This window comes from Lagopus muta, chromosome Z, assembly GCF_023343835.1.
Source record: "Lagopus muta isolate bLagMut1 chromosome Z, bLagMut1 primary, whole genome shotgun sequence".
Classification (NCBI taxonomy): domain Eukaryota; kingdom Metazoa; phylum Chordata; class Aves; order Galliformes; family Phasianidae; genus Lagopus; species Lagopus muta.
In genome coordinates, this window is record NC_064472.1 from 21,495,530 (window position 1) to 21,521,244 (window position 25,715).

Consider the following 25,715-nt stretch of genomic DNA (forward strand, 5'->3'; position numbering starts at 1 on the left):
TACAAATTCACAGCAATACATAAATGAATTGGGCAGTGAATCTAATGTGCAAAAAATACATTAAGACAGTACTTAGAGAAATTTTGTTCCTCAAAGTCATGTGTCTTCTTAAGAAGTATCCATCTACCAGAATTTTGAAGCTCATTAAATCACATCATTGCCTGTGTTCCAATTGGGCATTGTATGACTCTGAATTAGGTAGTATTCTAGACTAGCATTTAAATTCAATTGTGAAACTACCATGAAATAAATGTGCATTTCAATGAAATGAATTTAAACTTTAAACTATGAAATGTTGCTGCATTACTTAGAACTTGATGTCTGTAGCACTTCGGGAATGTTTTTAAAAGATAAGTCAGTATGCATAGCTGCACCGATAACAGTCACTTAGTTTCAACAGCTGTTTTACAGTTACTTACACAACAAGTGTAAGATCAGTAGTCTTTAATATATATTCATGTTCACTTATGCTAAGCCACTCTCATTTGGTATCTAATCTACATGCCGCTTTCTATTTTAATCTGCTTTTTCTTTCTTCTGCTGTATCCTCAAACAGCCTTGGCTAGACAACAAACACAGCGTGTTTGGACGGGTGACCAAAGGAATGGAAGTTGTTCAGAGAATCTCTAATGTTAAAGTCAATCCCAAAACTGACAAGCCCTATGAGGATATCAGCATCATTAATATCACAGTGAAGTAAGTCAGGTGTCGAAGGTTCCAGCTTAAACAGAAGAATGTCGTCGTCGTGGGACCCAGGAAAGAACCCAGAAGGAATAAAAGCTTTTTTGATAATTCTTGGATATAGGAAGTGCCATGACAAAGCAAACATCAGTTCTGCTGTTTTTCATGTACCTAAAGTGCCCTAAGCCTGTATTTCTCAGTAAATTTGTCTTTTTAAAGTAAAAACATTGCCATCTTTCTTACAAAGCCTACTGTTTGTCTTTTCTGTGCAAGATTGAAGGTGCAAATACACTACAGATTATATTCTATAGCTTTTGTCATGAACTGAGTAGAGTTTGTACCTTTATCTGTGACCAGAGGAAGGGATCAGATGTAGGCTAGTAATAAGCTCTTCAACAATACGTACATTCATTAAAAATTATACTGTAATATGCTTTGCTAGGATGACATATATAATTTACCTCATCTTCCAAGATGGTTGTGTGTGTGTCCATCAGACTAAATGAACAAGTGATCAAATTATGCAGTAACAGTGCATTAAATCCTACACAAGTACTGGCATTGCCAGGTTTTCTTGTGTCTTTTAATGTTTCATGTTATCTTAGCCTCTGCACACTGTTGATGGCTTGACTTTTACCTCAGAAATCAGACATATTAAAACTTTTACTAGAATACTTAATTGACATGGTTACTCACATCAACCTGTTGCGAACTTGTGGCAAAATATGATCCTGTGCCAGGCTGGATAGTTAAGTCTACTCTAAGATACGGTACCGTTAATTTTGACTGTTCATGTCCACATAAGACCACAAGACTCAGGAGCTTATGACTGTAATAGCTTTTTTTTAAAAAAAAAAAAACAAAAAACAACAGTGATGTAATGCATGCTAATCAAATTCAAAGCCTTTGGAAACTGCTGTCACAGGGAAACTGACACAGAAAGGCATACTGAAGAATCAGATGAGAGTTTTACAGTATACTGAATGTACTGCACCTCTAGTTTTAGATGACAAGACAAATTTATTAAAGAAAACTACATCTTCAAAAGTTTTAGATAATTTTATTGAAAAAAATTAACATTTTTTTTTCTGGGCAACTCAGACTGCAGCAGCAGCTCATGAATTATTTCCATTAAAAGAGCCCTTTCACTGCAAAAATTATTTAACATCCAACAGTTCAGAAATTAAACCATCTCAGAAGACAATCCTCAAATACCACACAATCCACAATAAGTTTGAAGACAGCATACAGCATCACCACATCACGTGATATGATAAACCGTGATTTTTTCTGTTAGCTTAAGCACACTGTTATTGAGCCAGGATGCTTTAAAGAAAGCCACAACATTGTCACTGGATGTTGCATTCACGGAAGTTCACAAATAAGTCAAAATCTTGCAAAGAGTTAATCAGTCTCATAGAAATCCTCAAAGTAATGCTTGAGTAAGTTCTAGCTGAGGAAATCCTCCATTGTGCAAGTCAGTACACTAAAACTCAAGTTCTAGAGAACTGCTGAAACAAGCTTAAATTTGTAACGGAAGCAGTTTACATATAGTATTAACTTATAATACAGATAAACCTCTTAGTGCACCACTTAGTGCACTGAAGAGTTCACAGACAAGTGCAGTACCTTCACAGTTACTTGAAGTCATCTTAAATAAATTCCACTAAAAAACACTTTATGGTAGTATTCCACACATCACAAGCAAGCAATCTTTTGTGCTCAAAAAGATGTATAAGTATTTTTCCTGTGCCCTCAAATACACTCTTACAATAAAAAAAAAAACAACAACCAACCAACAAACAGGAACACAACTCACAAACTCACTTTGAACATCTTAAAGAAGTAATTTAGAATCATAGTTCAAGAGTTCAAAGGGAATGTAAAAACGGCATATGCCCACTATAATTACAGGTTCAAGTTTTTCTAAATAACAGATGTCTTCCCTGTATTCCAGGAAAAGGTACCTACCACACTTAGCAGAACTTGTTCATACTTTAAAAAAAGAGCTATAAAGGGACAGTCAGCACTAACTAGATCTGGCTGAGCAGATGCTGAAGTCAAGAGCAGCCAGCAGCATACTGTGCAATAACTTACGGGCTGCAAAGGAGGAGCAATTTTCAGTTTGGTGCCGGAAAAACATCCTTCAGCCCCTTGTAAACTATTTTTATCAGGCTTATCGGATTAACTGCTAGATTATCTAGTTAGATTATCTGCTAGATTTATCAGGTTAACTGTAGAAAGAGTTATTACCCTTTCTTAGCACCTATACAAGCACTGAAGCCCTTTTCACAAATTTCTACTATTTTAAAGCTTAGCGTTCTTTCAGCTACTATTCCAAGTCATTTGACCTGCTTAAACTGAAGCTACAATTAATGTTTTTACAGGAGATACAAGAAATGAGAAAACTAAGAACAAATGTTGTTATGTGGAAGTAGCTGCTTTAGCTGCTTCCTCTCTAATAAAAGTGCAAATATAATATACACATTCTTGGCTTTACCTAAGGTATGTAGTGGGAAAAGATCATTAAGCAGCTAATAATATAAAGAAAGCCATAATAATAGATTGTGAAATAAATTTTCTGTACTGGGTGAGGTTCACAGGTCAGCATGTTTTTTCACTGTAACAGAAAATTCCATCTACCTATCTGTAAAACAATGCTGATCACCTCCACCATCTGGTTCCTCACCCCTACTGCAGCAAGAAAAATGACACTATCCACTTTTGATCTATTGGCTATGCTCTTTCTACCTCTTTTACTGATATGAAGAGTCACTGGCATGGTTTCTTCAATTGGCAACTACTGCGTACTGGAAGAGGAGGCCAGGAGATTTTCCATGGATATCAGTAAAAAAAAAAAAATTATCTGATTTGCATGTGTAGCAGAAAAGGAAGACGCCACTGAGTGATCATAATCTCTTCTACATTTACCGTGTTACACTGGCATTTAATGAGCTTATGAATGACTGACCTTTGAAAATGAAGACACTAGTAACAGCTGAATGTGAAACATGGAGTAAGTATTAATCTAAACGCAGAATGTTCACATCATATTTTGTCATTTGATCTTGTAAAGGTTGTAATTAGTGAACACTTTTTTCATCACGGAAAACGTGGTGAAACCAACAAGAAAAGGCCACTACCTTAATCCAGAGGCTTGACTTCTACATCAGAGTACACAGATGGACTGTATTACACCACACTACTTCTTTAAAAAGGTGTGAGTTTTGTGGTTTGTTTTTTTTTCCTAAACTTTGTCTTCTTGAGAAGTAAAATTAATCTATGAAGGCAGATTATATCCTCAAGCATTCACAATACATTTTCAACTTAACATCACTATATTCTATCCATAAATAATTTAGCATGTGTACACTTATAAAAAAGCACTAAAAAAAATCCCCTTGGAAACAGCCAGCTAAACAATGCCATCTAGCTGCATAATACTACAACACTGTTCCTCATTCTCAATTTTCTTTGCCCTGTTATGCTTCCTTACAGTCAGCAACAGGGAAGCTAATAAATAGTGCAGGACACAATTACCATTAGCAATGTACCTGCACGTAATTTTCAACACAAGCCTTAGATGAATGCCTTTCTTAGATGTAAGAGAAGCATCACCTGTTTCAGGCTTACAGTCAGAGCAGGCTATTCTAATAGTTTGCTATGAATTTTGGAATAGTTTCTTGGGAAAGCATTTCTGAACCACTCAGAATGTTTCTGACATCAACTACCGTAATGTTGTTATGAATATTAGATAAATTCTAACATATTTCATCAGAATTTAAAATTTTCACAAGCTAATTCCACCCAAAATAATTTCAAGGCACTCATGTAACTAGCCAATTTCACTACTTGTACACATATGAAGTTTCAAAAGGACTAACTGCAGAAGCTTACTGAAACAATTATCCAAACTTGCATGAAGTCTTAAATTTTTCTGTAACCACTCACTTAAAGGAAGTTTCCTCTTCAGACAACAGACTTTGTTACAAAATCCTAAATCATGCAAACACAACAAAATAGTGAACTATAAACTTATCTGTTCTGAAATTAAGCCACATCCAGGACACCAGCAGCCACTAACTGCCTTGAAAGCCAGTCTAGTCCTTCGAAAAGTCCTGTACCACTTCGAGCATCACAGCCCTGGATATACCAGTTACGGCCACAGCAGAGTTTGTGGAGACTCAACAGTTCTGTAATTTCTTCCACTGAAAGCGCACCTGCTACATCCTACAACAGAATCAGACAGACTCAATTACTCTTCTGAACTGTGTTTGAATGATTTTTAACTGATGGCTTAGACTGAGGTTATGGATCACACGAAAGCTTTCCAAACACAAAAGTCAGACAGCTACAAGTTTACTATAGATTATAATAAAACAAAAACTGACTACTGAATCTAGTAAGTACGTTAGTATCATTTATTTCCTAAAATTAAACATAAGGAGAATATGTACATTTTATTCCTTTCACATAACTATTCCCTTCTTACAGAAGAGGATTCAGAAAGTTTGAATTTCATAAATTGAAGTAAAGAGTGAAAAAAAAAAAAAATCACAAGTACCTGTTTATTAGCAAAGATCAAGAGCAAGGCATCCCGTAATTCCTTCTCTGTTAATAATTTTGCAAGTTCACTGTGTGCTTCACTGACCCTGTCTCTGTGACTGCTATCAACAACAAACACCACTGCTATAAAAGAGAAATAAAACAAGCATTTTACACACATTTGTATACAAAGTGTAAAGTCAGCTGAAACCTACAACTGTTTTTTTTCTTAGAAGTCTTCTATGTCAAATTTCTCAGCAGCACACAACTTCACTTTCAAGTCCAGGAAGACTGAGAAATACCATATATGCATATATACTTCATACAAAAATCTGCAATTCATCTTAAAACAAAGAAAAACTTCTCAGTTTTAGTCTAGTCTAACAAATTCTGATGTTTTAACTGTTTTGGTTTAAAACCAGATTTAATCAGATTTAATCCTCAAAGATCTCTTTGAGAATCTCCATTCAAACTATTTTTGATTCATTTCTGTTCAACAGACTCCCACACAACTGTTTCAATTTTCCTTAGTTGGCTGTAAAAATATTTAAAGTCAGACCAGTGCTGCTCTCCTGAGCTATGGACTACACATAATAGAGAAGATTTCCATAGTCCCAACACAGCAGCAGTAAATATGCACCACAAAGGGTAATCACACTGCCAGAAAGCTGGAGAGTTCAGAGGCAGAGCTAAAAGACAGCATTCAAACCTGTTCAATTTTAATAGAAAACACAACACCAAAATCAAACACACCTATTGCAGATACACACCAAGGTAACTGCTTACTCCTTCATCCCAACTTATAGTTCTTCAAAACTGACATAACTATTGGTGTTTATAAAGTGAATGCTAAGAGGACAGTAGAAACCCAAAGTTAAACATCTTCAAGTTTGTAAAGACGAGGTGATTGAAAGTGTTGAAATTGGCAGTGAAGGATAAATAATACATAAAATGAAACACTGAAAAATCAACACTTGTCTTTCCTAAGTATTTAAGGCAATTCACAGCAATTTCATGAAGAGGAATTCCTTTCTAAATTGTTAAATGGCAGTTGAACACAAACAGAAGGGTAGCATTAAATTGCAAGTCAGCAATATTTATAACGAAGTTTACTAATAAACTGCTTGATTCTGAAATCTGGAATCTGAAGTCCACGATACCAAGTAAGAAGTTATAAACCTCTGTAGAATTTTTTTAAAAGTTGCCAACTAGAGGCTCCTAAAGAACAAGCATTTTCATTTCTAGTGCTATTTAAAGTTTATATCTGGCAAGTACTACTTCTCACCATGCAAACTTTGGAACGTTATACCTTGTCTGCTGTCAGACAAAGCCTCAGATTCTAATTTTGTTTGGCTCCATGAACTGTCTGATGGATTTATGCAGAATGTACCTTATCACAACAAACAACTGGATTAAAATATTTAGCCCATGAATCTAGCAGCTGAATTTTGCACTACACAAACTTTTTTTTTTTTTTTTACAGTTATAAGTATTCTATTAATAATCTTTTTGGCTCTGAGATATAAGCTAGAAGACAAAATACGATTTAGGAGATTTCTATTAGTCTCACCTTGGGTATTGAGATAATAATGCTTCCACAAGGGCCTCAACTTGTGTTTTCCTCCTACGTCCCAAATAGTAAACTTCAGATTCTTGTATTCTACTGTTTCAACATTAAAACCTAAATTAAAAAATATTCAAGTTTTATAATCTTGTGCTATATGAATGTAAAATAATCAAATTCCACAGACAAATACAGCATTCAGAAAATTCTTACATTTAAATTGTTGTGACTAACCTATTGTTGGAATTGGCTGCATGAATTCATCTTGCTTTAACTTAAACAAAATAGTTGTTTTGCCAGCTCCATCTAATCCTAGAGTGACAACTCGAATTTCCATTTTTGGTCCAATATGTACCCTGTTGTCCTGAAAGAAGAAGCACATAGAAAGTTAAGGATTTCATAATTTGATTTTCCTAACAGGTCAGATGCTTATGTTCTCACTATTTGTGATTAAGTAAATGAACTCCAGAAACACAAGGCACTGTCATCATCCAATCACCTCCAGCAATAACACAGACCACAGTGTCCAGCAAATTCTGTAGTGAACTTGCAACTTCTACCTGACTTATCACGTCTTTTAGAAAGACATCCAATCTCATGCTTGTTCATATTTCAGGTTCTTCTGTCATGGGGCTTTGACCCAAAAATAAGCTGCTCACAGCAATTAGAATTCTCAGACCTGAGGAATCTGCTGGTTTAGTAACTTTTTCCATTATGTTTTCTCATAGTATTACTATTCCCACCTACAGAATTATTCCAGTGATGAAGGCTCCACAGCTATACTTCTTCACCTCAAGCCATTTCCAATCTTTTACAACTTGATAGCAGCAACATTATTTCAGATTACTGCTTGAAATAATGACTTAAAACATATACACACCACTTCTGAAGTAGGTACTTACTACAGAAATAACAAGAATGCAATGATTTAACTCTAAACAATTATTTTCCAAAAGGATGTGGCATGAAATCTCATAAAAGAATGCTAGAAACATAGATGATGGCAGCAGTACTGATGGTTAACAACATAAAATGCTTAGGACAAAACTCATGTGGAAGCATTCATTTCCTTATAATAAAGGCTTCAACAGCAACATTTAGATCCTGTTTCACTTCAGCACTAACAGATCCCATTCCTCTCAGTTGAGCAGAACGAGAAAAAAAATTAAAGGTCATTTAAAGTACTTCTTTAGATTCTCAAGCTCATTTTCTCTGACTAGATGAAAAATATCACAATTATCAAAATCCAAATAATTTCACTATTTTCAAAATTAAAATGGTACTGAAATACCAAAGCAATAAATAAAACCAAAGAACACATATGTAGCCCAAACTATCAGTGAACACAAAGCTACTGCAAGACATCAATTAATAAATTAAAAGAAATATGTAGGTCACTCCAAATGTAATGCCTTCTATTTATTTCCACAGAATATTTGACAGCTAGGAAGAACATAGTAACACCATGAGAAAAATCCTCAGATACAAAACATTTTTTCAACACAGTCGCCACCAGTAGCTATGCATTTCTGCTAGCAATGAACAACAGTCTGCATGCTGTGCTTGTAAAAATCTGCACCAGAGGTGGCCCACTGTCACTGTTGCCACTGCTGAAATGCACCACCCAGCACCTCACTGTGCTCACATCCACTGTTTGGTCTCCATAAATGATCAGCAAGTGTTGATGAACATCAGTAGGTGACATTTTTTCCACATGAAAGAATTCAGTGACACGCCTTTGCTCCATCTGCACTTCCATATCAGACACATTCCCTCAGACAGTACCTCTGCTGTCATCTGTCACACAGTAACAAAGTGTAATGGAAATTCTGGTGGGAAGGTTCAACCTCTACTGCCATAGCACCATTATCCTCCTTCAACTCCATGGGCAAACATAAAATAGGAGACATTACTCCCAGAGCAACCCACATACATTACTTTGAATGGTATAAACTGAAATACATGTTAACATTTATGTTTTCAAAACAGCTGTGCAATATTAAAAAAAAATGTAGTATTCTGCAGGTGTTATACATGGAAAACAAAATGTCAGTCAGAGCTGAATGTACAGCAAATCTGGGATGCTACCAAATAAAAGTATTTCTGGAATTCATGAATGCTAACCTAAATCTCTGAAGAACAGCAGCTTATATTCAAATAAAACTACTAATGTAGCCAATGTTAAATATTGTTTCTTGTAGTAATCGTAACAGGGTGGTTTTGTTGTCCCAGAGAGCACTCATCTTGTGATAAGATGCTGTACATGCCAAACTGTCCTCGTTTGCTGCAACAAATACAGCACTGTAATGAAGACACATTATTCTTACTTTCACTTAAAGCACCTCTGGCACTTGATAAATTGGGTAGCTATATGTATGGGAACTGCTAAATCATGGCCTGAGCCTCTGATTGATCACCTGAGGCGAGCCATGAGTCAGCCAGAGGAGCACAGCTGAAGGCAATTCCCCTGTGCTGCCGGAAGGGGTGGAGCCAGGCTCCCCCCCTCCTAGACCTATTTAAGAGCTGGCTACCAGCGGGGAAGGATCTCTTCTGGAGATCACCTCTCTTGGTGTCTTCTGGTGAGCTCAGCCGAAGGGTAAGCTCTTCCACTTATTATCTTTTGTGATCATTGTTTACTTTGCCTAATTCTCTTGATTATATTGTGATTATAACATCTTGATATCTATTGATTATACAATTATATTGTGATTATAACATCTTAATTATACACTATATTTGTCATGAGATTAAAAATACCTTTGTAAAAGTGACAGGTATGCTAGCATCCAGCTGTATGTGATCTGCAAGTTCTGTAAACTGCTGTTGCTGCTTCTGTAATGTCTCTAGCAGTCTTGTAATTTCCTGTTTGGCCAACACTACTCTGCAGTCATCCTAAATAGATGAAAACCAGAAAAGCATACCTTTCTTTTAGTAATTTACTTAGTGGAACCAAACAAATGTAAATACAACACTTTCATTTTAAAGAGAAATGCTTTAGGTAAACAAATATTCACAGAAAAACTTTAAAAATTAAAAAAAATGCATAGGTCTTGTCATTCTTCTCTACTACTAGCAGATACTAAACAGTTCTGTGTTTTAAAAACGTTATTCCTGATCTCTTAGTCCTTTATGTATAAGAATATAAATTACAAAAGAGTGAAATTAAACATTTAGAATATTTACATCACTCGCATGTAATGTACTCAGCTGAAATACAGTTGCAGCTTCATAGCACACTAACATAACTGATAAAAAGGACTATCAATACCCAGATGTTATTGATAAAGACTTGCTGAGTTAAATGTACATGACTATGCAATCAAACACTTAGATAAAAAAAAGTACAACTGACACACTAATGAAGTAATTTCTCACAAAGTTCATTACAGATGCCATTTACTTTTTGTTATCAATAAGAGAATATTGCACTGGACAGTCTTACACATTCACTTTCTTCACACTTTTAATCTGATACTGACTTACACATACTGTAAGTGCAAAGATCAAGAGCAAGACATTTAGTATAAAACTGTTTTTTTTTTTCCCTACCAGTTTCACATAACCATTTTCAAAGAAAGTATTACCATCTGCAACTATAAAATCCTTCCCATAAATCCCACATGCTTTTTCTTCCTTCTTGTTCACCTCTGTTCCAAAAACCTGTCTCATAATCAACCAGAAGTTACTCCAGAGTCACACGAATTTATAGAATCACAGAATCACCCGGGTTGGAAGGGACCCCAAGGATCATGTAGTTCCAACCCCCCTGCCTAGCAGGGCCACCAAACATACACATTCAGATCAGGTTGCCCAGGACCCCGTCCAGCCTGGCCTTAAACACGTCCAAGGACGGGGCATCCACAACCTCCCTGGGCAGCCCGTTCCAGGGCCTAACCACTCTCCTTGTAAAGAACTTCCCCCTAACATCCAACCTAAATCTTCCCTCCTTCAACTTAAAACCATTTCCACTAGTCCTGCTATTGTCAGCCCTTTTGAAGAGTTTACTCCCCTCCTGGGTGTAGGTTCCCTTCAGGTATTGATAGGCTGCAATGAGGTCACCCCGCAGCCTTCTCTTCTCCATGATGAACAAGCCCAACTCCCTCAGCCTGTCCTCATAGGGGAGGTGCTCCAGCCCCCTGATCATCTTAGTCGCCCTCCTCTGGACCCTTTCCAAAATCTCAATGTCTTTCTTGTACTGAGGGCTCCACACCTGGACACAGTACTCCAGATGGGGCCTCACAAGAGCCGAGTAGAGAGGGACAATCACCTCCCTGTCCCTGCTGACCACCCCTCTCCTGATGGAGCCCAGGATCCCATTTGCCTTTCGAGCAACTGAAGGACTTGGCCGATCTCATGTTATATAGTTACAGCTTTAAAAATATAAAATAAAATGCAGAGTACCACCTAACCTTCTTGTTTGTAGCCCAAACTTACACTGCATTCTCTTTCACTTGTCAGATGTTACAGTTCGCTTGCCAACCCACCTGTTGTAAAGTTTTTTCACAATGAAGGCAAGCGGTTGAAACCTGTGACAATAGGATAGTCATGTCTTCTTGTTGTTGTCTAAGCCAAATCAACTTCTCTCTCACATGAGCATCAACAACACTAAGAGCCATTTCCTCTTGACGACAGAGGGTTTCATGAAGATCCGAAAAATAGGCCCGGACACATGAGCGAGCATTGTCTGCAGTCCCAGGTACCTGTCATGTCACAAGAGACCAAGAAGATTAAAATACCACAACAGTGCACAAGTGCATTTTTTCTCATATTTCTTAATTACATTCAAGTCTGCTTAGCTACCTTATAGTTCTAGTCCCATTTACACAGATAGCCTCATCATTGTCAAAGTCAAGATCCTCCAAGTAATTATTTCAATAATCAAGTAGCTTTCATACAGCTTTCCCTACTGATTCTCTATATTCATACAGGCTAAAAGCCTTGCCATGTACTACAAGACTGTACTACAAGATTGCCTCTGTTGTCTCAATAATAAGATCTTGGTACTGAGACAGCGGTGTTAATCTCTTCGTAGACATAAAAACTTAAAAGCTTTGTCTTATGAAGTCTACATATAGTTTTCCAAGAAATTCCTTGAAATGGCACACACTGCAATAACGTATGTTATAATTCACTACCCCCAAAAAAGATCTTAATCTGTTAAAGGCTTAAAAACATCCTTACAAGCTCTTATCTGTTATTACAATCAGTAAATATGCAGGAAAAAAAAAGAAACCAAAGAAGAAGGTAGCATACGTGTTCTGTATGGGCCATTCCAACTCCATCTTCAACAATTTGTTCTCCTCCTTCTATATGCTGAACTATTCCAACTAATTTTCTGGAATAATCTGAGATCTCTTCTGTGAAAGTTCTTATACAGTGGGCCATGTCTAAAATGGATGCACGAATCTGATTTGCTTCTGGTTCCAAGACAGAATGCTATTAATTAAAAGCAACATATCAATGATCAAGCATAAATATCTTTCTTAACCACCTCTTCCACCTTACTAGATATAAAAATATATGAATTAAGTAAATTACATAAATGCATTATTCAGAAGCTATGTACTATTCTGTTACTAAGACAGGCATCTAGCAGTTACATAAATACAAACAAGAATTACTAATTGAACACAAAATGGTGGATGGAATGCAAATGATTGGATGAACCAGCTGCAAGATGAAAAATAACTTTCAGGACAGGCAATTTAATACTGTGAGAAGTTCTGAAAAGCATCAAATTAAGGGACAGAACACCTTTACTTATAAATAACTTAATGCAGTCATAACCATAACCGTTTTTCTTCTAACTTTTATCCTGGTAGTTCTTCAAATGAAAAGGAAAACGGAAAGAAAATCATGACAGTACTTCTATAAAGTCACATCAAGATTCTACTCTCCTCTCTTGATAACCTTCTGTGCTTTAATTGAATAAATATGCGAGATGTTCCACAGTACGACTAGAAACAGATTCTTAGCAGTACCTTATGACCTTGATGCTTCCCATACTCTTTGCAGACACAACACATGAGAGGACTGGCCTGACAATCCTCTTCTAAACAAACAAACTCAATAGCATGCACTTGGTGTTGGGAGCACATGGTCTTCTCATGAGGCTTATCAGCAAGAGGTACACGTTTATGTTTCGCAAGTGTCTTTGTAGAATGAGTAAGCTGAGAGCAGTCTGCACACAGGTGAGTGGCACAAACAGTGCAATAAACAGATGCAACATGGGCTTCATCTTCATCGCAGCGAATGATACTCTAGAAAAATAATACCAACATAAACCAAAGTTGTTAATATTTAATGCCAACAATGGGAAAAAAAATCAGAAGACCTGACACCAATATGGACTACTTTGAAAACTTGACTTCTTGTTATTTAACAAAGATAAAAAAGTCACTTTCCTTCACTACAAGTTCCAATATTATTCTAGAGGGGTATTGATTGAGAAGTTAATTAACTCCATAAATGTAAGCTTCAGCACAAGTTGCAAAGCTTTTGAGGCTAAAGTAATTCAAGCTCTAGACAACTCTTCAACACAGGCATTACAGAAAGAAGAATGAGAAAGTTAGAGACAAAACCAAGGTGCTTAAAGCAGACTTTTCTGGTAAAGAACCTTTTACATAATGCAGTCATATTGATTGACTATAAAAGGCAACTATCTGGAAAAAAAGAGCTGCTTCAAAGTCTCCAGAAAGAGATGCTAGGAAGTTCTAGAAAACTCCCCTAAAATTATTATAAAATATTCAAACAAGTAACCCTCTGGAAAAATCTAAAGCCTAGAAAAGAGGAAGATATACCTGATAATAACTTCTCTGATTTAGTCAGTGCACATTAGAATTATGAAGTAATTACTGAAAATATTCATATTAGATACAGAAAGAAAACAACTTCATTGATGAAATTACACTTGCCAAGAGAATTTTCCTCTCTAATGATATTTTTTAAGCAAATGTAACAAAGTCCTCTTCTCTTTTCAAAATCTGTACCTCTCCAGATAGACCAATGGCTTCTTCTGCTGTCCCACACTGTCCAGGAGGCCCATTCTGCAACCGTTCCAAGAGTTCCAACAAAGCAAAATTCTTTTTCAATCCCCAGACACCAGAATCTCCTATTTTTGAGAAAGGATTAAATGAAGGGGGGATAAGAAGAAAATGCCCAAGCAAATAACACAATGAGAATTTTACAAAGCACAGACAAGATTTTAACAAACATTAAGAAGAACATATAACTCCAGTGAGACACCATGACCACTGTTATTTCACAATACCATTCCATAATGTTCCTTCTTACCATTATAGATTTACTATTTATGCAGATTTTCCCTACTTAATAAATGCCATCTGTAAAATAATCTGCAATAACTAATAACAAAAGACCATAAAAAGCACAGTCATCATGAAATTTCATACATTTTGCATAACTACGTACAGTTCACATTTCTACTGCACTAACAGAAGCTATGAAGAACCCACACTAACCCCATACTCCCTGAATCAGAAGATGGAATACCTACTGCAGACAGCAGAAAACAATGAAAATGAAAGCAACATTCAGAAAGAAAGACCTATGTGCAGAACTATCGCACACAACAAAAAAGATTCCTGCATCCCTATGACTGCTGCTAAATGCTATCTCATTAGCATACAAAAATCTTAAGTGATTACTCTTCCAAGAAAATATCACTGACTTTTTTTTTTTTAACATTGGTATCTTAAAAACATTTTCTTAGTTGAAAGGCAATTATGCCTCTAAGATAAAGCATTTTGAGCACTTAATCGTTACTTCTTAGTCAGTGCAGAATCACTGAATGGTTAAAGTTGGAAGGGACCTCTAGAAGTCAACTTTCATGTTGCCCAGCTCTCTCCTCAAGCAGGGACATCCAACAGAGTGCCCAGGTCAATATTCAGTCAGCTTTTGAAGAGATCTCCAAGAAGGAGATTACACAAATACACCAGGCAACCTGTGCCAGTGCTCTGTCACCCACATAGCACAGAAGTACTTTTTGATGTTCAGAGGGAACCTTCTGTGATCCAGTTTGTGCACACAGCCTCCTGTCCTGGCAATGGGCACCACAGAGAAGAGCCTGGCTCTGTCCTCTCTGTATCCTCCCTTCAGGTATCCTTTCAAACTGATTAGGGACTTCCTCCTGACTCCCCTCTTCCCTGGCAGAAACAGTCCCTGCAGTCTTCAGCCTTTTCTTACAGCAGAGGTTCTCAAGTCCCTTCATCATCTTGGTGGCCTTTTGTTTGACTCTGTAAGGCATGTCCATCTCTCTTGTATTGGAAGACCAAGAACTTAACGCAGTGCTCTAGGTGTGTCTTCACCAGTGCTGAGAAGTAGCAAAGGATCACCTCCCCTGACCTGCTGTCAATACTCCTCCTAATGCAGCCTAAGAAATTTCTAGCCTTCATTGCTTCAAGGGAAAACCATGCCCACAAGGAACCTTTTCTAAAACCTGCCCCTCAGCTGGCCATTCCAATCTCTCCTCTATCACTCTACTGAGAGAATTACTTATTTCTAATGCAGGAAAGGACATACCTAGCACCTTCCTCTGAGAGTGATTATGCATAATAATAAACTAATAATACATACTTCAGTGGGATGCTATGGAACATTCCTCAAATGGGATGTTTGCTGGTTTCAAAGACCAAGGACACAGAATCTGAATATACATTACTTAGAGAGTTATGTTTGTGTATAACCAAGATGTTATAATTGCAATATGTATAACCAAGATGTTATAATTGCAATATAATCAAAAGAGTAAGGCACAGCAAACAGGGATCACAAAAGAGAATAAGTAGAAGAGCTTACCCTTGGGTTGAGCTCACTAGAAGATATCAAAGAGGAGGATCTCCAGAAGAGATCCTTCCCCTCTGGTAGCCAGCTCTTAAATAGGTCCAGGAGGGGTGGAGCCTGGCTCCACCCCTTCCGGCAGCACAGGTGAATTGCCTTCACCTGTGCTCCTCTGGCTGACTCATGGCTCACCTCAGGTGATCAATCAGAGGTTCAGGCCGTGACTCAGCAGTTCCCATACACTCCACCCCTTCACGGCGTGAACCAATGATCAGGTTAACAAAAGGGTAAGCTTTCCCTAATACAGAGATCCGGTATATCGCGACGCTTATACAATTTTATCGCGACGTATGTTGGTACAGTTCAAGACAAGTGATGATTAGTGGATGTCCATACTCTTCTATGGGCCAGTGCTCGATGATGTGCCTGGAGGCATGAGGTCCTGAGGTGCAAGTCCATTCTATGTTCCATCAGTCCCATGCAGACCATCACCGGGTGTTGTACGTGATCTGACAGCAACACTGGAACGCTTGATGGCATTTTGTTCCTTCCGGTGGTCCTGAAGGCTCACAGACTCACGGGGAGTAATACAGATGTTTTACAGGTACCAGGAGGGGAAGGTCTGCTCTCCAGGGCAAGATACAGGCCGTATTTCTGTCTTGGGTCAACACTTCCGCTTGTACTGGGGCACGTCCTGGCCGCCTGTACCACACCTTTTTGCCGGATATCTGCGGCTGCATAACGATATCAGGCACCAAAGGAGGTGTCCTGATCTGCCATAGGGACATGATGGGGGTCCCTTTAGCAATAAAGATCGGAGTGTTGACCATAATATCAGTAGGCCATGTACCTATTACTGGAGGGACTACTGAGCCTCCCACCTCCAATAGTCTCCCCCAAGGTGCAAGCAGGCCACACCACTTGGGTCCTACCTGCACCTTCCAGGGCCATTTTATTTTATGGGTACCTGGCTCTAAGTTTTCAGGGGCAGGGAGCAGAAGATTATTTTCATTACCAATTTGGGGTCTTACCTGATGATCAGTGCCCGTAATTTGGATCCTAAGCGGGGTGGCCCATGTCGTCTGCAACATTCTCAGGGCACTGGGTCTGCCATCTCGAGGTCTTTCATTCAGGTCCCGCAGGGTTTCATACAGTCTTTTTGTCCACCCCTGCAAGGACTGGGAGTCTGTCTTCAGGGCAGCCTTAAGAATACCATTATAACGTTCGATGAGGCCTGCCCCTGTTGGATTATATGGCAGGTGGAATCGCCATTCGATGTTATTTTCTTCTGCCCAGCGCTGTATCGTTGCACCAGTAAAATGAGTCCCTTGGTCGCTCTCGATGACTTGAGGTGTCCCGTAGGCAGACATCAGTTTAGTGAGTGCCTTGATGGTATATGCCTGGTTTGCTTTCGGTACTGGATAGGCCTGCAGTAGCCCACTTGCAGTGTCGACACAGGTCAGGGCATATCTTGCCCCTTCGGAACGAGGAAGGGGCCCGATGTAATCGACCTGCCATCGCTGGAGAGGATTGTGTCCCCTAGCAAGATGGGCTGTTGTTTCGGGCAACGATCTCGGTCTCATCTTGGAGCAAGCGTCGCAATCCTGGCATGCCTGGACGATATCAGATAGTTGTATGGGCAGTCCCCATGCTTTAGCAGCTGCCCACATTGTCTTTTGTCCAGCATGCCGTAGCTTCTGATGTAGCCAGCGGGCGATGTTCTCAGATGGTGAATTCTCAATCCATCGAACTCGGGCCAATGTGTCGGCTTCATCGTTTCCCGGTGACTGTAGGGGCTGATGACCAGAAACATGGTAGACACGTACAGTCCTGTGTTTGACCGTATTCCATATATCTAACCACATGTCTTTGCCCCAGATCGGTTGGGCGTGGATAGTCCATTCCTGGGTGGCCCACTGTGCAATCCAGAGAGTGAGCCCCCGGTACACAGCCCAACTATCTGTGCAGATGTTCAGGATACCATCACCAGGTTCCTTGGTTATAACCATCCACACGGCTCGCAGTTCTGCCCATTGGCTGCTCTGACCATCCCCCTCATCGAACCAGATTGTCTCGGTGGAAGGATGGTATGCTATTGCTCTCCACTTGCTCGGGTTGCCCTTGCTGGACCCATCTGTGTACCAGGCATCTTCAGGGATAGGATATTTTCCCTCGTGAACGGGACTCTTCTCTGGTGGAGCGACCAGTATTTCTTTTGGTGCATCACTGTGATATGTAACTGGGCCTAGGATCTTCTGAAGTTCTTCTTTCAAGGGGGATGAAGACAGACTGCTCCTTTGGCTGAGATAGGCGACCCATCGTGCCACTGTTTGTGCTTGGGCCACCCCTGTCTTAGGAAGGTGGGTCAGATCCTTCACCCACCCCTGAATTGGCAGAGTGGTCTTGACTATAACTGCAGCTGTCTGAGTTATTGGCTCTACTGCCTGTAATGCCGAATAGGCAGCCAATAACTGTTTTTCAATCATACTGTATCTTTCTTCTGCTCCGTGCCAAACCTGAGACCAGAAACCAATGGGGGTCCGAACAGAACTCTGGCGCTGCCACAGGCCCCAACCGAAGCCGTCTTGAGTAACATGAACGTCCAACTCGGCTGGGAGGGTAGGATCGAATATACCCAATGCCTGAGCTTGTTTAACTGCCAGTTTTGCTTGTTGGAAAGCATCCTGTTCGGCTTTCCCCCAGTCCCATAGCTGCCCCTTTTTTGTGAGTCTGTATAATGGCCTTAGCAGCTGCACTAGGTGAGGTATAAAGGAACGCCAATAACCCAATATACCTAGAAACTCTTGCAGCTGCTTTGATGTTGTAGGGACTGGAAATGCCTGAACCTTATCTATAACAGCACTGGGTAGCACTTTGGTCTTTCCTGACCAAACCACCCCCAGGAATTTTACGGACAGGCCTGGACCTTGCACCTTTTGGGGATTTATAGCCCATCCCCTTTGTTGCAAATAGGCAGTTAATGAATCAGCTGCCTGTCCTACTACCTCCAGTGAGTCGGATGTCAACAGGAGATCATCAATATAATGATATAGGTTAACATCATCAGGTTTTCTCCAGTCAGCCAGGTCACGCGCCACTAGATTATGACAATACGTTGGTGAATGCACGTACCCCTGTGGCAGGACCTGAAAGGTCCACTGCCTGCCTCCCCACGTAAACGCAAACTGATCTTGCGATTCCTCAGCAATTGGGATACTGAAGAATGCATTTGCTAGATCTAGGACACAATGATAGGTTTTTATCTCCCTACTCAATGTGTCCATTAGGGAAGCAATATTGGGTACGGCCGCATGAATAGGCGGCGTGACCTTATTTAATTCTCTGTAATCTACTGTCATCCTCCATGTGCCATCCGACTTTCGCACTGGCCATATGGGGGAGTTATACGGGCTGTGTGCAGGTCTTATAATGCCCACTTTTTCTAATTCCTGCACCGTTCTCGATATTTCATCTTGCCCACCCGGGAGTCTATACTGTCTAACATTAGTAATCCGGCGCGGTTTTGGCAGGCAAACAGGCTTATGTTTCGCATGGCCTCTTAATATTGCCTGCACCGCCCGGATACTGATACATCTTTGTCGAAGTCTGAACTCTCCCACAGTTGTTTGGAGAGCCAGACCCCATAGAATGTCTATGCCCAGGATGTATTCTTGGACTGGGGCAATAGACACCTTGTACTCCCGGGGTGGGAGACGCCCAACCCCCAATTTTAACCATGTTTGGGTGACAGGAATAGTCTGTCCCCCAAAACCACCAATCATCACTCTGTCGCCATGAAATTTTCCTGGATCTCCATAGATAATTGATGTTTCTGCTCCAGTATCCACTAATGCCATAACTCTCTGAATATTTTTTCGGGACCAATAAATTGTTAATTCTACATAGGGCCTCCGGTCCCGTCTGGAGGCCCTACGGGGACTAACACCCCTTGTCACTGCATGAATTGTGCTAGGGCCAGTTCTTTTGCTTCTGATGGCTCAGGCATTGTGGCCCGAGACACCTGAGGTGGCTTCTTTTTCCTGTTTGGAACAATAAAATCTTCTAGGTTCCATGTTGTTGTTGGAACCCTTTCTATAGCTCTTACCCTGGATTTCTTAGGGTAGCTCTGGAATTTTTGATTGTCCTTTAGTTGTCTCCAGAGCTGGAGAAGGACGTGATTGGGCTGGCGGTCGATCTTAGCAAATTGGACCCCAGCCCGAATTAAATCATTAAACATTTGTTTTCGGGATACCCTTATGGGTCCCGATCGAGGAGCTCGAGTAGCCGGCATTCTGGTTTTATTTACCGGCAGGACCTCTGCTTCCTCCAAAAACCGAATATTGCGCCTAGTCCGCAGGCGTTCTGTTTCTCCCAAATCGGCAACTAACTGGGCAACCTGCTGGACTACGGCTTCTGATGCTACAAGGGGATTTAATATTGAAACTAAGGTACCGTACAGATGGGAGGGAGCTTGTTGTAGAATTAAATCTCTCATCCCTGCTGAAAATTTAACCATATCAGGGCCATCAAATGTATCTTCATAGATGGCCTCTCTTACACCCAGTTCACGGATATAGTTCTGAAGGTCCTCCATGGAGGACCACATACCTGTATGTAACGGTATGTCTGATTTATTTGGCCATACCATACGGCAGGCCGCCATTAACCATTCCAGTATGGAATGGTTTTCATCACGATATTGATTGCCCACGTATAACCTTTGCCTAAGAGCAGGATGGACAGTCATGGTGGCCAACTTAGATATTTCTGGGCCATTCACCACGACACTTTCTGCCCCAGAATCCCACAGTCTCAATAACCAAGCCGGCACACTTTCTCTGGGCTTCTGCCGAAATCGTTGTACTAAATCCATTAATTCTGTTGCTGTGTATGGCCGAGCTGTCACATGTAAATGAGTGTGGGCAGGGGGCCATTGATCAGGTGGCACCCCTGCCGGTCTGTCCTGTACTTTTTTTGTTTTTTGGGTTATCACAGGACGGACCTCCAATGGATCAGTTTGAATTGGACATTCAAGGTCTGATTTGGATTTCTTGTTGTCCTGATCAACGAAGTCTGTTGATTCAGGAGCCTGGTCATCATTTATTGAAATATTACGAATTTGGCTTACAGGAAGATGTAGAATTGGCTTCTTCCCCGTTAAAACGCCAAGTTCGTGCTCTAACTTTTCAATGCGATCTTTCAAAAGTTGATTTTCGGTTTCTAAAGTATTATTTCTTGAGTCCGCATGATTTAAAGCGGTTAATAGTGGCCATGCCACCATGGAGGCAGCCAATTGTCTTTCTTTGGTGATGAGAATGTCCTTGCCAAGTCCTTGAAAATAGTCTGCCATGCGATATGGGGAGAGATTGCCCATAACACGTAAGGGACCCCATTTTTCAATGATGGCAGCTAACTCGTAATAGGGCGATCCCTCAAACCCTGGGATCTGCCCTGGAATCATTTTCTCTAGGGGAGTATTGTTCTCCCCCTTGACCCATTTATAGAAATTCCACAGGAAAGACATGTTAATTTTAGAATATTCAGCCTGCCTGGCTCGCCAAGTGTATAACCAAGATGTTATAATTGCAATATGTATAACCAAGATGTTATAATTGCAATATGTATAACCAAGATGTTATAATTGCAATATAATCAAAAGAGTAAGGCACAGCAAACAGGGATCACAAAAGAGAATAAGTAGAAGAGCTTACCCTTGGGTTGAGCTCACTAGAAGATATCAAAGAGGAGGATCTCCAGAAGAGATCCTTCCCCTCTGGTAGCCAGCTCTTAAATAGGTCCAGGAGGGGTGGAGCCTGGCTCCACCCCTTCCGGCAGCACAGGTGAATTGCCTTCACCTGTGCTCCTCTGGCTGACTCATGGCTCACCTCAGGTGATCAATCAGAGGTTCAGGCCGTGACTCAGCAGTTCCCATACAGTTTGATTAACTGCAGTAGGCTGACTACCACTACTGACTCATGACTGCAGACTTTCGGAAATTTGGTGAGCTGGATGATCCGTTTTTTAAAGCAGTTTTACGTGGAATTCACTACAAATTTCTAGAATGATAGAGCTATTTCTGTCTTGTCTCCTAACAAATACTACAGAATCTATGAATGCTTACAATTTCACAACAAATCTCTGACCATAAGTCAGAGATTAAAGAAAAGCTCAAGTAATTAAATAATTAGCATTCAGTAGTAATGCTGGATATATTCTGCATGCTGGCACTTCTTTTGAGCACTGAAATGAACAAAAAGTTTTATCACACAATGCTGCCCTTTAACAGACACTGACTGAAGCACATACAAGTTATCAACTGCAGGAAAACAGGGGTTTTCACTAGCTTTGAATAGAATGATAGAAAGCAGCACATAAGCAACTTCACAGGTACTAACAGGGCACAGATGTGTATACGTTTATGTAGTTAAGCAAAAGCCTGGAAGTACTTTCTTGTATTTAAAAAGAATCTGTATACTTGATACAGACTCCTCTGTCAAACTTTTATACTGTGTTCTTGAGATAAGAACAGGCAGCAGCATTTCTTAAACAAAACTGCATGTACCTAGTGCTTTTTTATTTTAAATGCTTGTAGTCCAAGCAAATGTACCAATGCAAGAACATAAACTGATCTATCAGTTCACTTCTACTTATTAAGCCATTGCAAAAAAATAAAATGGCTTATCATTTCATTCAAGTGACAGCTTAAATGTTGCTTTAACCATGAATGTAGAAAACAAAATTTTAGAAAACTGCACCAGATCCAGAAAAAAAAATCTGGGCTTCCTCTCGTAATTCAGTTGCAAAGACAGTGGAACAGCAACTGGAGACAAAGGCTGGCTCCAAACGACCTCTAAAAATCCCTGGCATTTTCAGTCCATGTATTTGGTGTCTGACAGGAGTGTCCTTCTGACATGACCTCACAGAACCTACACCTCACTTATCTTCCCAAACAGAAAGTCCAGGCTACTTTATCCGTCTGATTCTCCCAAGTGTTATTTCAAGCACCCTCTATTACAATGCCCTGTGGTGGCCTGGTAGCTGTATGCCCTCTGCATCCTTCATCTCCATTAACCTAGACTTTTTTTTCCCCCTCGGTACTGAGAACTGTCAAACATGCCATAAATTCCAACATACTGTTTCATAGCACTTAAAGGAAAAGAAAATACATAATAATACAAAGAGAACAATAACAATACATGTTTCATAGCTATGAAACAAGACTGGTTTTAAGACTTAAAACCAGTTTAAAATACATACAAGTGCTTATACAGCCTGCCAATATTTTTCTTGCTGTAGTGTTTCACAGAGTAGAGCTGCACTGCATGGTTAGGTACTGTTGCCTGGAAGAGACTGTAGAACAAATACCTCCTGTTTTCTTAAGATGACTTTCCTAGTAAAACTAAGAGCAACAATGCTAAGGCATCTCTGAAGAGGGATGTGAACAGGAGCCAACATATCCACTTTCCTGACCTAACCACTTCATATTATTTACAGTTTTAACACATAAAACTTTATTTTCTAGGTACAATTCCCCACAGGCATTTCTATTATTCTGAGAGGCTGAACCCAAAATATGAATTACCTAAAATAAAAGGTGGACTTCAGAATACAGATAAATGGATGGAAACAACTTTCCTGTGGCTATAAACGGGAGCATGTATATGCAATTCTCCAACCCCCTCAACTTGTACAAAACAACACTTACTGCATGTTAAAAAAAAAAGCCACACCAAAAAACAACTCCTTGTCAGGAATGGATTGTATGTGACTTGCAGCAATCTGCAAGTCTGCTGTCTTTGGAAGTAGGCCTACCAGATAATGAAGTTTGCTGCAAAGCAAGTACATGACACTGCTCTCTCCAGTTACTAGTACCAAAGAAATTTTCTACCATGCAAGCAAAATTACCAGTATTCAATTTAAGACCTCAGCAATCTTTAAAACAGAATGTGAACAAAACCCATTACTCTTATGTTCAATTTTTTGCTCACCACAGTTTCTGAAGGAGTTTATGTTTCGGTCTTTTACAACCTTTACAACTACACTTAGCACAAACACAGTCATCTTCATTACCTTTTAGCACAAGCACTCCTATCATTGTAACAGTGTTTTTCCAAAAGAGAGCAAAAAAAAAAAAAAATGTAATCTCTTGCTACAAATTGAAAAAAATACCCATTTTAGGAACCTAAACTCCGTCAAATCAGTTTGTAAACAGAGCTTGGATTTTCTGGCACTCCATCCATAGAGACTTTTGGACACTAACTCTCCAAAATCAATTACAGAAAAGCATCCGATGGTTCTCTTCTACAGCATTTAGAGTAACACTATCCCATATTAAAATGACTATGCACAAACTTCAGTTACTACAGTATAATACCTGCACATTAATAGCACACCCGTATAATTAATGCTGATACTTGTGTAGCTTTCAAAAATCCAGTGAGTCATTAATGCAGAGAATCATTAATAACAATATACATGGATGCATACTCACCAAAAGAATCAACCTGCTTACCAAACATTTTCTTAGCTTTTAATCAAATACTGGATAAGGCTGAAAGATGATGAATCTGTTCAATCTTCATAGAGTACACTATAAAAGTATTTTCTTTTAATTTACAAAAATTAAAAAGCCAAGAAAATTTCCTTAATAAATGTACTGCCCTTTGTTTACAATCCATTATCTGATCTTAATCATGTTCTTCTTATTCTCTTCCACAGTTAGCATGAAGAGAAAGTCAAGTCAGTAAAAAAGCACAATTAACTTAAAGGCCTGTAGCTGTTCTGTCTTACAAGCTATTTTCTAGTTCAGATTTTAAACGTGTTAGAAGAAACAAACTCACTCTGATTTGTTGAAATCAATGCTGAAATTTGCTAATATATGCTATGAGTCTTTAGTGCACTGACAACTTTGGAGACACACAAAGAACAGGCAAAACTTAGACGTAAACATCTGAATTAATCTACTGAAGCAGAATTTGCAACAAATAAGCACCTATAAAACAGGCACTGTTTTACAGAAACTCACATTTCATTTCAATGGTACTTATGAAAGCTTACATTATTTGAGAAAAAGCCTATTTGCTCCTTTTTGTGCTAAACACATTAAACAATTGCTGTGTAGTAAGCACATACTTTATAACAAGAAAACAACACCAAAAGATAAGTTGCATAAGTACATTTGTTTATCTCTTAACTTCAGTTCAAGTTCTGCTTTGGTCACAAGTGTAAAAGAGTCTAGTGATCTCATCTCCGTGCCTACAAGGGATGTTTGTGCCCATTACAAAACTAGCACACAATCCGACAGTCTCTTCCGTAAAGAAGAGTAATACATGATTAGCAGGAAGCATGTCTGCCAGGAATGAGACAGTGACTGAGCTGCTGAAGATATTAAGATGGACTCCTGCCAACAATACAAATAACATTTTCAAGAGCATGAAGCTTGTCCGGGAAAGAATTACAAATAACAGGAGTAATAAAAAGAGCCACCTGCATCTGGATACCTGAACAAAGCAGAAGGGATATTGTATTACAGCCGCATTTTCTTGCACAATGTTTTGAAGTTTTATCTTAGGGCTCTAGCAAAAGAATGTATAAACAGTGTCCATGGAATGGATTTGATGATGTACACCAAAGTCTGAATACATTAGTTGAACAAGTTTTAATGACAGAAAATAGTTCAAGCTCTGTAACATGGTGGTGGCAGGAAGAGTTCACCTGAGTCATAAACTCCGAAAGGTTTCCTTAGCAGAGCTGCTGAGGTAAAGTGAAAAAGTTGGCCTCCAAAGCTATCACATAAGCATGTCCTTCACAAAATTCCCTCATCTATGTATTTTGAAAAACAACTGAAACATTACACACAAAAACACACACTCACACCAAAAAACTAATCACAGAAAAACTTTAATCCCGTACACAACGGAGAAGAGAGAAAGAAGACTGTTAGAAATGATTTGCCTACTCTCCCAAACCTGAATATTTGGTAGAAAAAAGGCTTTGTAAGTATTATTGTCAATTTTTACTTGCAGACCTTGCATATCCTGAAATCCTGATTGTTTGAGAAGCCAGTTAGAAGCATTTTGTCTGTTTTCTGTATCTAGAAGAAACAGGCAAGCATATTTAACCAAAC

At 39.4% G+C, this 25,715-nt stretch overlaps 2 protein-coding genes across 3 annotated transcripts in view; one reads left to right on the forward strand and one right to left on the reverse strand.

Moving 5' to 3' along the window:
* Positions 1 to 2,472, forward strand: part of PPWD1 (peptidylprolyl isomerase domain and WD repeat containing 1) — a 16,796-nt gene extending 14,324 nt beyond the window's left edge. The window contains exon 11 of the mRNA XM_048930671.1: positions 557 to 2,472. Coding sequence (XP_048786628.1) covers positions 557 to 700 — 144 coding nt within the window. The 3' untranslated portion in view covers positions 701 to 2,472. The remainder of the gene's footprint in view (positions 1 to 556) is intronic.
* TRIM23 (tripartite motif containing 23) overlaps positions 1,726 to 25,715 on the reverse strand; it is a 26,896-nt gene continuing 2,906 nt past the window's right edge. The window contains exons 3-11 of one of the 2 annotated variants that reach the window (XM_048930676.1): positions 13,780 to 13,901; positions 12,772 to 13,050; positions 12,044 to 12,226; positions 11,275 to 11,490; positions 9,548 to 9,682; positions 7,025 to 7,154; positions 6,797 to 6,907; positions 5,246 to 5,367; positions 1,726 to 4,911 (exon numbers count right to left, since the gene is read on the reverse strand). In XM_048930676.1, the coding sequence (XP_048786633.1) occupies positions 4,732 to 4,911; positions 5,246 to 5,367; positions 6,797 to 6,907; positions 7,025 to 7,154; positions 9,548 to 9,682; positions 11,275 to 11,490; positions 12,044 to 12,226; positions 12,772 to 13,050; positions 13,780 to 13,901 (1,478 nt within the window). In that variant the 3' untranslated portion in view covers positions 1,726 to 4,731. Of the gene's footprint in view, positions 4,912 to 5,245; positions 5,371 to 6,796; positions 6,908 to 7,024; positions 7,155 to 9,547; positions 9,683 to 11,274; positions 11,491 to 12,043; positions 12,227 to 12,771; positions 13,051 to 13,779; positions 13,902 to 25,715 lie in introns of both variants that reach the window. The other variant, XM_048930675.1, reaches the window with a different exon arrangement.